Source organism: Neomonachus schauinslandi, chromosome 16, assembly GCF_002201575.2.
Source record: "Neomonachus schauinslandi chromosome 16, ASM220157v2, whole genome shotgun sequence".
Lineage (NCBI taxonomy): Eukaryota > Metazoa > Chordata > Mammalia > Carnivora > Phocidae > Neomonachus > Neomonachus schauinslandi.
The window spans coordinates 4,778,583-4,793,880 of record NC_058418.1 but is presented as its reverse complement, the minus strand read 5'-3'; the positions used below and the strand labels follow the sequence as shown (position 1 = coordinate 4,793,880).

The following is a 15,298-nucleotide window of genomic DNA, read 5'->3' as shown; positions in this document are numbered from 1 at the left end:
TCAGGGTGCTCCCTCCCTTACCCTCAAATTCTCACGATCCCGCACCTCTTCCTCCTCCTCCTCTTCGGGTCGGTCTTCCTGGCCAGCTTCCCAGCAGTCACGTGGGGAGGGAGGAGGCCGGGCTCCGGGCACACCTGGCTCCCCAAGCCCAGCCGCCCCGCTCCCCTACGGCTCTGGAAGGCCAGGTAGATCCTGGGCGGAGTTTTCCAGACAGAGTCCTGGAAGTTCAGATTTCTGAGTAAGGGAGGGAGCACCCTGATCTGCTCGCTGAGCAACCACGTCGGCGGCTCCCCGGATTCCTGCAGCCAGAACCAGGTGAGAGAGGGCTCTCCCCTACCCGCAGCACGCGGGCGAGAGCGCGCACATACATTCGCACGCGCGCGCACGGGGCGGGAGCGGGGACACACTTGAACTCAGGGATCCCCTCTGGGATGCCCTCACCCCCGAGTCTCCGGAGGCAGAGGGTCCATCCCTCACAGCCCAGGCGTCCCCGTCCTCTGCCTCCAGCCCCCCAGACGCCGCCCCACTCGGCTCCCCTCACCTTCCCTCCTAACTGATCTGATACCTGAACCCCCACCCTCCTCCATCACCCCCACTCGCCCCTCCCCCGCCCCAGGCTTCCAACTCCCTCCCTCCCTTCACCCGTTTCCTGGAACCTACCTGAGAATCACTGTGCCGACCAGAGGCCGGGGACGAGCTTGCAGTACTAAAGTTTCCTGGTCGCTTCTCGGGGTCTGCTCCCCCACCCCCGGGGACGGACGCAGGACCCAACCGCAGGACCCCGGGGTCCTCAGAGCCCCCGAGCCGCCGCCCCCACCCCCCGGCCCACCGTGGCCCCAGGGATCCCTGGCTCCCAGTCACCCCTTCTGTTCCCGTTCTGGGAATCAAGTTGGGGACATCAAAGTGGTGGCCTCACATCTGTGTCCCAAGCCCTTCCCCAGAGCCGCGCTTACACTGTGAATTCCGGGCGATGAGAAGGATAGGACAAACCTGCAATGCCCAGAGCGGTAGGGAGGGGACTGCACTGGGTGATCTGGGATTACCTGGGCGAGAGGCTGGGAAGGGCTAGGGAGGGGTTTCCCGAGCGGAAAACATGCAAATCAAGAGTGTGACCACTGGGCCTGGGGACGTGGGAGAGGGAGTTATTTCTTGGTAGCAAAACCTGGCTGGGTGGGGGATGGGAAGCCCTGGGAGGGCTGTGAGCTGAGGAGGGGGCCAGGCCAGCTCTGGGGGTGGGGACGGGGCGGGGAGAGGGGGGGGAAGCGAGGCGCCTGGGGCCAGGCTCCAGAGGGGAGAGGACAGAGAGGACGAGGCTCAGCCTGGCATATGAGACCGAGAGAGTTTAAAAGTAATTATGGGCAGATATTGGTGGCCCCATTTTTCTGAGGGACCTGCAGGCTGGGCTCCTCCTTCAAAGTTGGGGCCCCTTTCTATTCTCCAATCCTCCTGCTGCGATCGCCCAAGGGACGGCCGCCGGGGGACCCGGATGGAGGAAGGGCGCTTGACCCTTCCTCTTTTTTTTTTTTTTTATTTGAGATAGAGAGCAAGAGAGTGAGCAGGAGCTAGAGCGGAGGGGCAGAGGGGGAGGGAGAAGCAGGCTCAGCACTGAGCAGAGAGTCAGACGCAGGGCTCCATCCCAGGACCCGGGGATCATGACCTGAGCCAAACCGACTGAGCCACCCAGGCGCCCCTTGACCCCTCCTCTTGACCCTCCCTCCTTGGCTGGCCTGAAGTGCCTGATGCCGCTGCAGGTATTGAGGACAGATAAGGAGGTGGACTTTCTGCTCTCCAGGACTAGGGGGAAGGCAGACTCCTCCCACTTGCCCCAAGTCTGCTTTTCATGCAGACTCCCAGCGGTTGGCTGGTTGGCTGTTGGCATTTCCCCAAATCTCCCTGTGCCCAGCTCCACGCCCCAGCCCTGGCCTTTCCCCAGGCTTGCCCCCTAGACCCCTCTCTGACTAGTCCCTGAGACTCACTTTGCCTTTGCTTTCAATGGGCGTGTTTGCACTGACCTGCAGGATTGGCCCACACTCTTTTTTTTTTTTATAAAGATTTTATTTATTTATTTGAGACAGAGAGAATGAGAGACAGAGAGCATGAGAGGGAGGAGGGTCAGAGGGAGAAGCAGACTCCCTGCCGAGCAGGGAGCCCGATGCCGGACTCGATCCCGGGACTCCAGGACCATGACCTGAGCCGAAGGCAGTCGCTTAACCAACTGAGCCACCCAGGCACCCTGGCCCACACTCTTAAGCATTCAGTTCATATTTCCTAACCCATGTTGTGCTCACACAGCCCTGAGGAGAAATATTATTATCCCCAGTTTTTGGATGACAACACTGAGAAGTAAAGGCCCTTGGTCAAAGTCACATAGCCAACATGAGGCTAATGACCGCACTCCCCTGAGCTTCTCTCCAGATCCACGCCCCACTCCCAGACACTGGGTTCCCTTCACCCTGTAAGCCTCCCTCCTTCCTCTCCCCACAGCCTCGCTCAAGGACAGGGGGTCAAGGTCTGCAGGTGCTTCCCTTAGGCCTCTCAACAGTGGACCCTCCCTCTTCCCGAGGGAGGAAGCAGGAAACCACCAAGGAAGCTGAGAGATGCTGTTCTAGAACATTCTGTCTTCCTTTTTACCCAAACAAAACTAGCCTTCTTGTCTTTCTGTCTGCTGTAAATATATTTCGAGGGGATATTCAGGGCCAGCCCAGAAATTAAGAGGTTTGATTGTGAAGGTCGTCCTTCCAGTATTCATCTCTTTACCTACTTGGTGCCGGGAAATGGATTCAAAAACCAAAAAAAAAAAAAAAGAGAGAGAGAGGAACTCAAGGCAGGGAGATGTTGGCAGACACTTGCTGCAAGGAGGAAAAGCAACAGATGGAGCCCAACTGGGTCTTGACAGGTGGAGACAGACCCACATTCCTTCTGCATACATTTCTTGAGCACCTACTATGTGTTGAGCCCCGTTGGCTGTGGGCTGCCGGGGATACAGAGGGAATAAGACCAACGCTGTCCCTTCCTTCACGGAGCTGTGTGTGTGATCAGGAGGCTGGGACTGAATGATCCGGACAGAGACTCACTTGGGGACACAGAATTGGGACAGAACAGGGGCCAGAGCTGGACTGAGTGCGGGCAGATCCACCCCATCTGCCTTATTTCTCTCTCCCTCTCTTTCCGTCTCTCACTCTCTCTGTCTCTCTTGTGGTTTTTCTGTTCCTGTCTCTCTTTCTTTCTCCCCGTCTCTCTTTCTTTCTCCCTGTCTCTCTTTCTTTCTCCCCGTCTCTCTTTCTTTCTCCCTGTCTCTCTTTCTTTCTCCCTCTCTCTCTCCCTGTCTCCATCTTTCTCTCTGTGTCTCCATCTCTCCTTGCCTATCTCTCTTCCTGCTCTCTCTCTCTCTGGCTCTGTCCCTGTGTTCCTCTCGGGCTAGTTCCCTCTCTTTCTCTTTTCCTGTCTCTTTTTCCATTTCTCTCCTCTCTCCTTCCCCCCTTCCTCCCTCCCTTCCTTCCTTCCCTCCATCCTTCTGCCTTCCCACAAGCATTTCCCTTGGCCCCTGTTGTCCCACGTCCTGTTCTTGGCAAATTCAGAACTAGACAGAGGAGCTAAGTCGACTCCTTGCCCTTCGAAGGCTTACAATCTAGTTGGTGAAAGGAAGAGAGAAACACCCAGAAGAAGTGGGAGGAAGGCACGAGGCCACTCCGTGGGGAGTTCTCCCTCCTCCTACCTGGGGTGGCCCCTCCGTTCCCCAGCTTCCTCCTGCTTCCCAGTCTCCAGACAGTTCCTTCTACCCAGCATCGGGGGCGGGGTCTTGAGGAATCGTGTTGGGACCTGGACATGAATGTAAGCACAAGTGGCCTTGAGGAGACAGGAACCAGGAAACCATCAGGGTCCCAGTCATACTTTCCAGTTCTCCCTCAGGATCCTCTTCCTTTTTATTCTCAGGATCGAATTCAATGTGCTTATGGATTTCCCTGGTCCATCTTAGATATGGCTCAACATGGCTGCACGTGGCCCTAATAGACCCTTTAGCCACCAGCCCCACCACCAACTGGCTACCCTCTTTGTGCTTCTGACTTCACATTCGTGAGGGAGAGAATCTGCTTGATACAGATGAGTCTCTTGAGCCACACCACCCATGCCCACACATCATGAGCTGGCAATAAAGAGGCCAGCCTTGGACCAATATCATACGATACACCATGGGCTGTGTTTTAGTTTAGTTTTTTTTTTTTTTTTTATAAAGACACCAGTCCTGTTGGATTAGAGTCCACCTTAGGATGACCTCGTTTTAACTCGGTCACTTCTGTAAAGACCCTGTCTCAAATAAGGTCATATTCTGCAGTAACAGGAGTTAGGATTCCAGTATACCTGGAAACACATAACACACAAGGTCTATGGGTTGGGTGAGCAAAAATGTAGGGCCTTTTTTTTTTTTTTAAGATTTTATTTATTTATTTGAGAGAGAGAGCGAGAGCATGAGAGGGGGGAGGGTCAGAGGGAGAAGCAGACTCCCTGCCGAGCAGGGAGCCCGATGCGGGACTCGATCCCGGGACTCCGGGATCATGACCTGAGCCGAAGGCAGTCGCTTAACTGACTGAGCCACTCAGGTGCCCTAAAATGTAGTAACCTTAATACAATCTATACCTTGGTTGCCGTCACACATATGCTTTATCCCATACCCTCAACACCATTAAAAAAAAAAATCAAACATTCGCCAGGGCAAGTAGAATTGCACATACTCACCCACTCTTCAGAGGGACAATCCCCGAAGTCAGCTTGGTCTACCATATCTACATCTGATGGTATGGGGCTACCTTGGTTGGTCCCAGAATTCACAACCTCTGAATGAAATTAATTCCTTTTTTTTTAAAGATTTTATTTATTTATTTGACAGAGAGAAAGAGAGAGAGAGGGAACACGAGCAGGGGGAGTGGGACAGAGAGAAGCAGGCTTCCTGCTAAGCAGGGAGCCCGATGCGGGGCTCGATTCCAGGACCCTGGGATCATGACCTGAGCCGAAGGCAGACGCTTAACCACCTGAGCCACCCAGGCGCCCCTGATCTGGAACTTTTGACCAGTAAGATTGAGACTCTCCTGAGCATCAGCTGAGTTGTGAAGTGAACTTTATTCAGGAAGTCCAGATTCTCTGGCTCCTTTCATTCAAGATGAATGGGGCGAGAGGAGATTGTACCTCCCAGGAGTTCATTTCGGGTTAGGCTCAACATCTGGTGATGACCCAAGGGGCCCAGACCCCCACCTGAGTTGGTTTAACTCAAATCCAGGCATCTAGTGGACAAACCTGAGTTTCTTCTAGAAAAATAATGCAGAGCGCCTGGGTGGCTCAGTCGGTTAAGTGCCTGCCTTGGGTTCACGTCACAGTCTCAGGGTCCTGGGATCGAGTCCCCGCATCAGGCTTCTTGCTCAGCTGCTTCTCCCTCTCCTCCCCACTCATGCTCTCTGTCGCTATCTCTGTCTGTCTCTCTCTCTCTCAAATAAATAAAATCTTGAACAAAAGAAAAATAATGCATGTAATCTTAATAGGCTATGAGGATGGCAGTGACTTAGAAACAGGGATATTGCTTAAGGTCCTGTACCAACTTTTATCAGCCATAATTAAACATTAAGGACCATACCTGCATAGCTTCTGGCAGCTTCCCAGGTTAAACCAGGTCACACCTTGCTTGGTTTAGCCCCAGTGTTCTCTTCTTAATGGCCACTTGGTTCAGTACTTTTACCAGGAACCCAAGCCATGGACCAAGTCAACCAGAAACCTTTCATGTCGAATCTACGTTTGTGCAGGACCTCCAGGATATGCTTTGATTAAAGCCTGCTTATGAGGAAGAGTTTTAAAAAGAATGGGTGGGAACCTCACATGCACAGGGAAGGAGGAGGAAAGTCTTGGAAAGAGCTGGGGAAGCAGAAGGGTCTCATTCTTTTGACTCCTCCCACATATCCCCATTCCCATTATTCCGATTCCAAAGTTGATCAGTGGCCAAACCTGGACTTTTACTGTGGCAGCATGGTGCAGGTGTTGTTCCAGCCTAGACTGCGGAATGACAAAGCCCATCAATCATTCCTGGATGCAGTCTTTAGCAACAATAAAGCGTTAATTGTGATCATCCTAAACAATGCTTGCTCTGCTTGTCCTTTACTGGCTTCTAGACACATAATTGGGAGTCAGCACCAATTCATTCCCTGCTTTCTTTCACTGTCAACTGTTTGGCTTGAGCTCAACAACCATATCTTCAAACCCTATCCTTCTGGGGCCTTTACTTTGTTCCAAGGGGTCCCAGGAAGGAGCTTAATTAATTGCTTTGCTCTGTAAATCACTGGCCCAAGTTGTATGGCCTGGGATGGGGAATGCCCCTACCTCCTATGATACCACAGTAAATCCCATGTGTTCTCAGAAGGTCTGTCCAGTGCAACCACCCCACTCCTAGAACTAATTCCCGTTGTAACTAGAGTTGAAAGAACAGGTTGTATACTTGTTCAAATACAAGGGGATTTTCTCTGGGTTTTCCTGGCCAGTTCTCTTTACCTCTCTGCACAGGTCTTCAGATGTCTCTCCGTTACTGGCTGCCTCTGCTTCAGCCTGCATCTGACATGTCCCAGCCACTCCAACACGCCCTCTCTCAGCATCACCTGCTGTAGTCTCCTACAGTGATATTTGGTCTTTGTCCCTAGCTCTGGCACATGGCTCCTAAAATCCTTGGCATTTCCTGAGTGATAGGGTGATAGGAGTGTCTTTTGCTCTGATGAGGTGACTCTTCATATGCCCCTAGATAGCTTCAGCATCTGGTCACCAGAAAAACCAAGCTTAATGAAGAGATTGGAACTTTCATCTCCAGCCCCCAACCTCTAGGGAGGGGAAAAGTACTGAAGATTAAGTTAATTACCAGTGACCAATGATTTAATCAATCATGTCTACATAATGAAACCTCCATAAAAGCCCTAAATGGGTTTCAGAGAGCCTCTGAGTTGGCAAACACACCCATGAGCCAGGAAGGTGGTCCATGGGGACAGAAGCTCCTTCTGGATCTTACCCTATGTACTTCTTCTGGTTATTCATTTGTCTCCTTTATAATAAACTGGCAAATGTAAGTAAAGTGCCTTCCTGAGTATTGCGAGCCATTCTAGCAATTTATCAAACCTAAGGAGGGGGTCAGTTTATAACCTATCAGTCAGAAGAAGTATGAATGGCTCAGGACTTGCAGTTGGTACATGAAGTGGGACTGAACTCTTTAACTTGTTGGATCTGATACTAAGTCAGGTAGACAATGTCAAAATTGGATTGAATTGTTGAATTCAACTGGGTGCCCAACACCCAGGGGAGAAGAAAACAAACTCTCACCTGCACAGGGAAGGTTATCAATTGCCTTCGGACCTTTTAGTAAAAATATTCACGAGAGAATTGGCCAACTCATCTTTCAGAGCCAGCCTACAACCTGTCATGACCAATAAAGGGCAAAGCCACCGTGGAACCTGGTGTTTATCTTGCATTCAGTTGGTTGTGGCCAGGAGGATAGGCAGGCCAAGTGGTTGAATTTGGGATGGGTTTGGCAATTTCCCTTCAAAGAGAATATAGATAGGTAGGGCATGCAAAGATGGACATCTCTAGGAACTGGATCCCCAGTAAATAGTAGGTTTATACACTTGTACCCCCTATCTATAGACACCCATGTATGTATATTCAGGCTATAAACACCCTTATTTAAACATATAATGTATATATACATAATGTGTATGTGTGTATATATATCCACACTGTATCTAGAGTAAACACCCATATATGTACACGATTTATATACATTGATATGATACAATGTACACATGTCCATTATTTGTACACAAATTCACACACACCCATATATGTATACAATGTATAGATACCCGTATGCATGCACACACACACACACTCATACAATGCACATGTCGTGTGTCAATACACACAGTGTACTCATATCTACACATGTAAATAGGAATAAATGAACTCAGTGTAAACACACTCCCATCACACACTCTGGAGACATACCTCCATACATGGACCTGAGTATTCACACCCCTTGAGACACAGACACAGCAAAGCCACCTGCACATACACCCACATGATGTTTGCACACACAACTGCGCTTGCACATTCATGCACCACCCCAGGGCCTCCATCCCCGCCCCCGAGCTAACGTTCCCTGCTCTGCCTTCCCTGACAGCCATGCTCAGCAGTCAGGCGCCTTTCTTCTTCCCCATGGCCCACTTCATCCTCTTTGTCTTCACGGCTTCCACCATATTTCACCTTCAGCAGCGGCTATCGAAGATTCGCCCCACATGGGACTTTGAGACGCTGGTTTTGGAACACCCCACGAGCCAGCCGCCCAGGGGCATGTGGACTGAGATGCTGGTTTTGGCGAGGACGGAACACCCCACGAGCCAGCCACCCAGGGGCATGTGGACGATCAATGCCATCGGCCGCCTGGGGAACCAGATGGGGGAGTACGCCACCCTGTACGCCCTGGCCAAGATGAACGGGCGGCCGGCCTTCATCCCGGCCGAGATGCACAGCACGCTGGCCCCCATCTTCCGAATCAGCCTCCCGGTCCTGCACGGCGCCACGGCCAGCAGGGTCCCGTGGCGGAACTACCACCTGAACGACTGGATGGAGGAGCGCTATCGCCACATCCCGGGGGAGTACGTGCGCCTCACCGGCTACCCCTGCTCCTGGACCTTCTACCACCACCTGCGAGACGAGATCCTGCGGGAGTTCACCTTGCACGACCACGTGCGGGAGGACGCCCAGAAGTTTCTGCGGGGCCTGCAGGTGAATGGGAGACAGCCGAGCACCTTCGTGGGGGTCCACGTGCGCCGGGGGGATTACGTGCGTGTCATGCCGCAGGTGTGGAAGGGCGTGGTCGCCGACCGGGGCTACCTAGAGCAGGCCCTGGACTGGTTCCGGGCCCGCTACCGCTCCCCAGTCTTCGTGATCTCCAGCAACGGCATGGCCTGGTGTCGGCAGAACATCAACGCCTCCCGGGGGGACGTGGTGTTCGCCGGCAATGGCATAGAGAACTCCCCCTCCAAGGACTTCGCGCTGCTCACGCAGTGTAACCACACCGTCATCACCGTGGGCACGTTCGGGATCTGGGCCGCCTACCTGGCGGGCGGGGACACCGTCTACCTGGCCAATTTCACCCTGCCCGGCTCCCCCTTCCACTGGATCTTCAAGCCCCAAGCGGCCTTCCTGCCCGAGTGGGTGGGCATCGCCGCTGACCTTGGGCAGGCCAGAGAGACTGGCTCCTAGCCCGGTGTGTCGCGTGTCCCTCCCTCGCCCTGGGGCCAACAGGCTTTGCCGCAGAGCTGCAGCACCTGTGTTTGCCTCCAGGCCGCGATGCTTCCCAGCTGGGCCACCTCGGACAAGTGACTTAACCTCTCTGGGCCTTAGCGTGCCACCTGCAAAGTGGACCTAATACAGAACTTACCTCTGCAGCTCCTGCAGCGAGTTTATTTAGTGTCTTGGGAACCCGAACCCGAACAGGCACGTGGGTGGCGTATCCTGAACTTTCGGGCTGCTTTAAGATGGAAACATATATTTTGCCTTCTCTTTGTCTGTAGCTTCAGGAGCGTGAGTCCGAGTGTTTTGCCCTTGCCTCCTGGGAGGGTTCGGTGAAGCCGTTCCTGCCCTCAAGTCAAGGAGAGCCAAATGTTAGGCTTTGGGTTTCATGGGGCCTCATCATGAAAGGGAGGGAACCCGGGATTTGAGAGGATGAATCTTGAGGAGGTGCCCTCAGTGGGGAGGCGAGGTGCCTGGAAGTGGGGGTGTGCATGGGGTGGGGGCAGGACTCAGGCAGAACTCCACACCACTCGGCCGGCAGCAGCCAAATGCCCAGAGTCCAACGTCCTAGAAGTGGTGGGCGGACCTCAGGGGGCTCCAGGAAACACGGCCGTGTCAGCAGCCACCTGCAGACGGATGGCCTCACCCTTTGGCGCTGCCTATGCCCCCCAGGACCCAGAGCCACTCTGAGAAACCCCCGTGTGGACAAGAGTTGAACAGGGGATCATAGTACGGGTTTTCCTGTGTTCAGTGCATTTGGAACTATGGAGATACCAGTATTTTTATCGGTGTAATACTCCTTTTTGGATATTAAAAAAAACTTTTTTTGTTTTTAAAGATTTTATTTATTTATTTGTCAGAGTGAGAGAGCACAAGCAGGGGGAGCGGCGGGGGGAGGGCGAGGGAGAAGCAGGCTCCCCGCTGAGCAAGGAGCCTGACTCAGGGCTCCATCCCAGGACCCCGGGATCATGACCTGAGCCAAAGGCAGATGCTTAACCAACTGAGCTACCCAGGCGTTCCCCCGCCCCCCAAAAAAGTCTTCACATGGGGCGCCTGGGTGGCTCAGATGGTTGGGCGTCTGCCTTCGGCTCAGGTCATGATCCCAGAGTCCTGGGATCGAGCCCCACATCGGGCTCCTGGCTCGGCCGGGAGTCTGCTTCTCCCTCGCCCTCTGCCTCTCCCACTGCTCATGCGCTCTCTCTCTGTATCTGTGTCTCAAATGAATAAATAAAAAAATCTTAAAAAAAAAAAGTCTTCACATACAGTCATTTATGTTCATTGAAAATTGTCACTGAGCATAAGCAAGCACACTGGTTTAGAGAACATTTCCATCCCATCCCTTTCCTGTTTTACGCTCTAAGTGTCTTACTTATCTGAATGCCCATTTCCGGGCATGCTTCTGAGGTTGAGCACCTTTGTTTCCACTTATCAATAATATTGTATCTCCCCAGAGCCATTTTGACCCCAATTTACTTCCTGAAGTCCCAATAGAATCAGCAAGGTCTGGGCCTGAGGGTAGGGGGGATGCTGGAGAAAGCACCAGAAGGGTCTGGAAGGAAGGGGAGGGGAAGCAGGAGGGAGGTTCTGTGTGAGCTATCCCCAAATTACTCCAAAATTTAGTACAGTCATATATTAGCTCGTATAGTTTGTGTGGGTCAGGGATTTGGGCAGGGTTTAGCTGGATGGTTCTGTTTGCCTTGTCCGGTGAGGTTGCTGTCAGATGGTGTCCTGGTCCCTCTGAAGGCTCTCCTGGGGCTGGGGTAGGGTGGGGGTTGGGAGGCTAGTTCCCGGGCCCCCTTCGGGAAGAAATTTGTCTCCCCCAACTTCCTCCTCCTGTTAGGACACCAGTCATCAAAGATTGGCCCCCACTTAACGCCCTCATTTTAATGTAATTGCATCCCTAAAGATCCTATCTCCAAATAAGGTCACATTCTGGGGTGCTGGGGGTTAGGACCTCCACATAGGCATTTTTGTGGGGACACAAGCGACTCCCAGCCCTCTGCCCTAGAATCAGGCTGGCTTAACTTCCCTTCTGTTTTTCCTCCTTCCTCTCAATGCCAAGTCCCTCCTCCACAGGATAATTTACCAAGTCAACATCTTTTCCTAATTGTCCCTGTTCCAGGAACCTGAGCCATGACCTCTGACCCTCTACCAATTTTGCAACAATATCAAAGGACAGAAGGGAATGGCTACTGGATCTCACATTTCAATAAAATACTCCCGTGCCCCCCTCCCCACGGCAGCTCCAAATCTCCCCTCCCACCTTCTCTGCCTTGCTCTGGCTGATGGCATCCGCTGTGGAGCGAGTGTTCGTGTCCCTCCAAAACTCATGTGTTGGGCCTTCAACTCCCCAGTGTGCTGGCATCTGGAGGTGGCACCTTCGGGAAGTGATTAGGTCGTGGGCGGGGCGTGGGCCAAGGAAGATTGAGAAGACCCATCCTCCCAGCCCCTCTCCTGGGAGGTCCCCACCAGGAAGGGGCCCTGAAGGTGCAAAGAGCGGTGGCTGCTCTCTTCCTGGAGCTGGGTGGAGTAGCTCACTAAAACCATATTGCGTTCTGTTTAATCTCAAGGCAAAGGGGACCCAGCTCTGCTCCTGGTGTTTGAAGGGCCTTGTTTGGAAGAGGAAGTGGTCATGAAGGCTGAAGCAGAAACTGGCCAGCTGTCAACCATAAATCTCACCAAATCAGGCACAAATATTTACTGAGCTCTGCCCTGAACTCCCCGCAGGGGACAGAAGGAAGCCTGGGACGGGAGCCACGTAGCCGTGTATTCCAGACAATGATGGAGCCCCCCGTACGTGTCTGTTACAGGCCGAGTTGTGTCCCCCAGAAAGATAGGTGGAAAGCCTAACGCCCAGGACCTCAGCATGTGCCCTTATTTGGACATAGCGTCTTTGCAGGTCAATTAGTTAAGATGAGGAGGTCCTGGTGGGGTAGGGTGGGCCCCGCCTCCCACGTGGCTGGTGGCACAGACCCTCGAGGGGCCGGCGCCCTGGGATGACAGGGGCAGAGACGACGGGCTTCCAGCCTCCAAACTGGGAAGGAATAATTTTCTATGGTTTTAAGGCTCGCAGTTGTGTCCTTGTTACAGAAGCCCTAAAGAACTGGTAGAGTTTCACGCCTACCTATTAAACGGCTTGGACAAGCATTGAGCCCCTGCCAAGCTTCTCACTCAGCACACCAGCAGATTAAAAAAACAGGCTGCTGGGACGCCTGGGTGGCTCAGTCGGTTAAGCCTCTGCCTTCGGCTCAGGTCATGATCCCAGGGTCCTGGGATCGAGTCCCACATGGGGCTCCTTGCTCAGCAAGGAGCCTGCTTCTCCCTCTGCCTGACTCTGTCTCTCTCTCTCTGATAAATAAAATCTTAAAAAAAAAAAAATACTAAATTAAAAAAACAAAACAAAACAAAACAGGCTGCTGTGTTCCTGGTTGGCTAGGGAACCCAGGGCCAACAAGAGGAAGGCACTGGGTGTGAGTCAAGCAGGGTGTGACCTGGTTGGAACTGGGAGGCCATGGAGGCTATCATAGAGGTGTGCCACACGGATGATCCAGCAGCCCCATTCCCGCTCATGGTTTGTAAGTCCCCCGAAACCCTCAGAGGCCAGAGAGCTCTTTCCAGAAGAAACACAGGCTCGTCAACCGGATGGATGCCTCTACCCAAATTGAGCCAACCCAGCCGGGGGTCTGGGCGCCTTGGGTCACAACCAGGCATTGAGCCTAACCAGAAATAGACTCCTGGGTGGTACCATCCCTTCTGGCGGCCGTGGACTTGAACACAAGGAGCCAGGGAGATGGGGTTTGCTGCATAAAGTTCATTTCTCAGCTGCTGATGCCTCCGCTCCCTAAGCCCAACGCGGAACACGCTTCGTTCGCATAGTGGCTCAGAGAGGACCCATAGCTCTGTGGCTAAGTGCACACGCTGGGCACAGACTGAGGCTACCAGGCTCCCACCCTCACTCGCTGTGTGACCCTGGGCAAGTGACTTCCCCTCTCTGAGGATTAAAACAGGACCCGGACCCGGCTAAAGAACCAAATACTGGGGGCGCGTGGGTGGCTCAGTCGTTAGGCGTCTGCCTTCGGCTCAGGTCATGATCCCAGGGTCCTGGGATCGAGCCCCACATTGGGCTCCCTGCTCTGCGGGAAGCCTGCTTCTCCCTCTCCCACTCCCCCTGCTTGTGTTCCCTCTCTCGCTGTGTCTCTCTCTGTCAAATAAATAAATAAAATCTTTAAAAAAAAAAAAAAAACACATACTGTGCAAAATGTCCAGAAAAGGCAGAGCCATAGGGATAGAAGAAAGCAGACCGGTGGGTGCCTGGCTAGTGAGTGCTTATGGGTTCAGGCTTGCTTTTTTGTGGGGGTGGGGAGTGACAATGTTCTTCAGTGATTGTAGAGATGAGTGCACACTTCTGCAGCCACGGGTTTCTAAGCCACTGATCTTCAGGCCACTACAAACCATCCAGTTATATACTTTAAGTGATTTGTGTGCTTTACATTTTACAGTATGTGAATTCTGTCTCAGCCAAACTGTTATAAAAAATGAACCATGCCCGGCACATGGACACATGTCGCAAGTGTTAGCTATTATTGCACACAAAGCAAGGGGTGCTGGTAAACGTGGACGCTAGGGTGGGGACCCGTGGATTTCCACTTGTGCTTGAGGGTGTGCTGTTGCAGGTTGAAAGAAAAAAAAAAGGCAGCTTTGAGACCATCAGGGAAATCATAATTTGGGTATTATATGATACTCAGAGATGATTTAATTTTAGGGCTAGTAACAGCACGGTGTTTGCTATACATTTTTAAATGTCTTTTTTTTTAAGGATTTTATTTATTTATTTGACAGAGGGAAAGAGCACAAGCAGGGGCAATGGCAGGCAGAGGGAGAGGGAGAAGCAGACTCCCCATTGAGCAGGGAGCCCAATGCGGGGCTCGATCCCAGGACCCTGAGATCATGACTTGAGCCGAAGGCAGAGGCTTAACTGACTGAGCCCCCCAGGCGTCCCCATTTTTAAATATTCTTATCGGTAAGAGGAACACACTGAAATGTGTGCAGATTGAGCGAAAAGGCAAAGGACAGAACAAGCCGGACTGGCAACAAGTTGAAAACTGAGCGATGGGTGTATGGGGCTTTGTTGTACCAGTTTGTCTACTTTTGTGCGAGCTGTTGAATTCAAATTCCATAGTACATTTTAAAGAAATTCACCAACGCCCCTTTTTGTGCCCAGGGACAAGCTTAGGGGTGGCCTGGCCCTGGTTTTCACCCCAGAGGGCTCCCAGTTCAATGGTAGAGGCTACAAGTAAACTTCGGGGGGCGGGGGGCGCTGCCCAGAGCCTCACAGGGAGGCTGGAAGCAGGTTTGAAATAGTCCTTTAGTTTACACCGAGTGTCTCCTGACTGATGCAGAGCCTGTGGATGGCGGGAGATGGGGGATCTCCAGCGTCTCGCCCTCTGCTCTGCAATGTGTGGTCACCCCGGGCATCCCACCCATGCTCCCACATGTGGCCCTGGGCCCCTCTAACCCCGTGGTCAATAAGCAAAAACACGGGGCGCCTGGGTGGCTCAGTCGGTTAAGCGACTGCCTTCGGCTCAGGTCATGATCCTGGAGTCCCTGGATCGAGTCCCGCATCAGGCTCCCTGCTCAGCGGGGGGTCTGCTTCTCCCTCTGACCCTCCCCCCTCTCATGTGCTCTCTCTCATTCTCTCTCTCTGAAATAAATAAATAAAATCTTTAAAAAAAAAAAAAAAATAAGCAAAAACACTTCCTGGACTCAGATACTCCTAAACACTTTTTTTTTTTACCTGCATACGGGTCTGGCAAAATGTTCCAGAGTCATGGGGGTGCAGGACAATTCTTTATTAGGTAACAAATCTTCATTCTGGCATCCCCAACCCTGGTCATGGAATGAGATAGTAAGTACTGTGTATGATACATACAGCACCCCCCCCCCAAAGAACCACGCTATCATACACACATAGAGGCTGGTGGGCAGT

General features: G+C 52.6%; 1 protein-coding gene across 1 annotated transcript; it reads left to right on the top strand.

Annotated features, from left to right (window-relative positions):
* Window positions 1-259: 259 nt before the first annotated feature.
* On the top strand, window positions 260-9,544 carry LOC110572840 (galactoside alpha-(1,2)-fucosyltransferase 2). Its single transcript, XM_021681236.2, has 2 exons — window positions 260-315; window positions 8,198-9,544. The coding sequence occupies exon 2, from the start codon at window positions 8,200-8,202 to the stop codon at window positions 9,280-9,282; it is 1,083 nt and encodes a 360-aa protein (XP_021536911.2). The 5' UTR covers window positions 260-315; window positions 8,198-8,199; the 3' UTR covers window positions 9,283-9,544.
* Window positions 9,545-15,298: the final 5,754 nt, after the last annotated feature.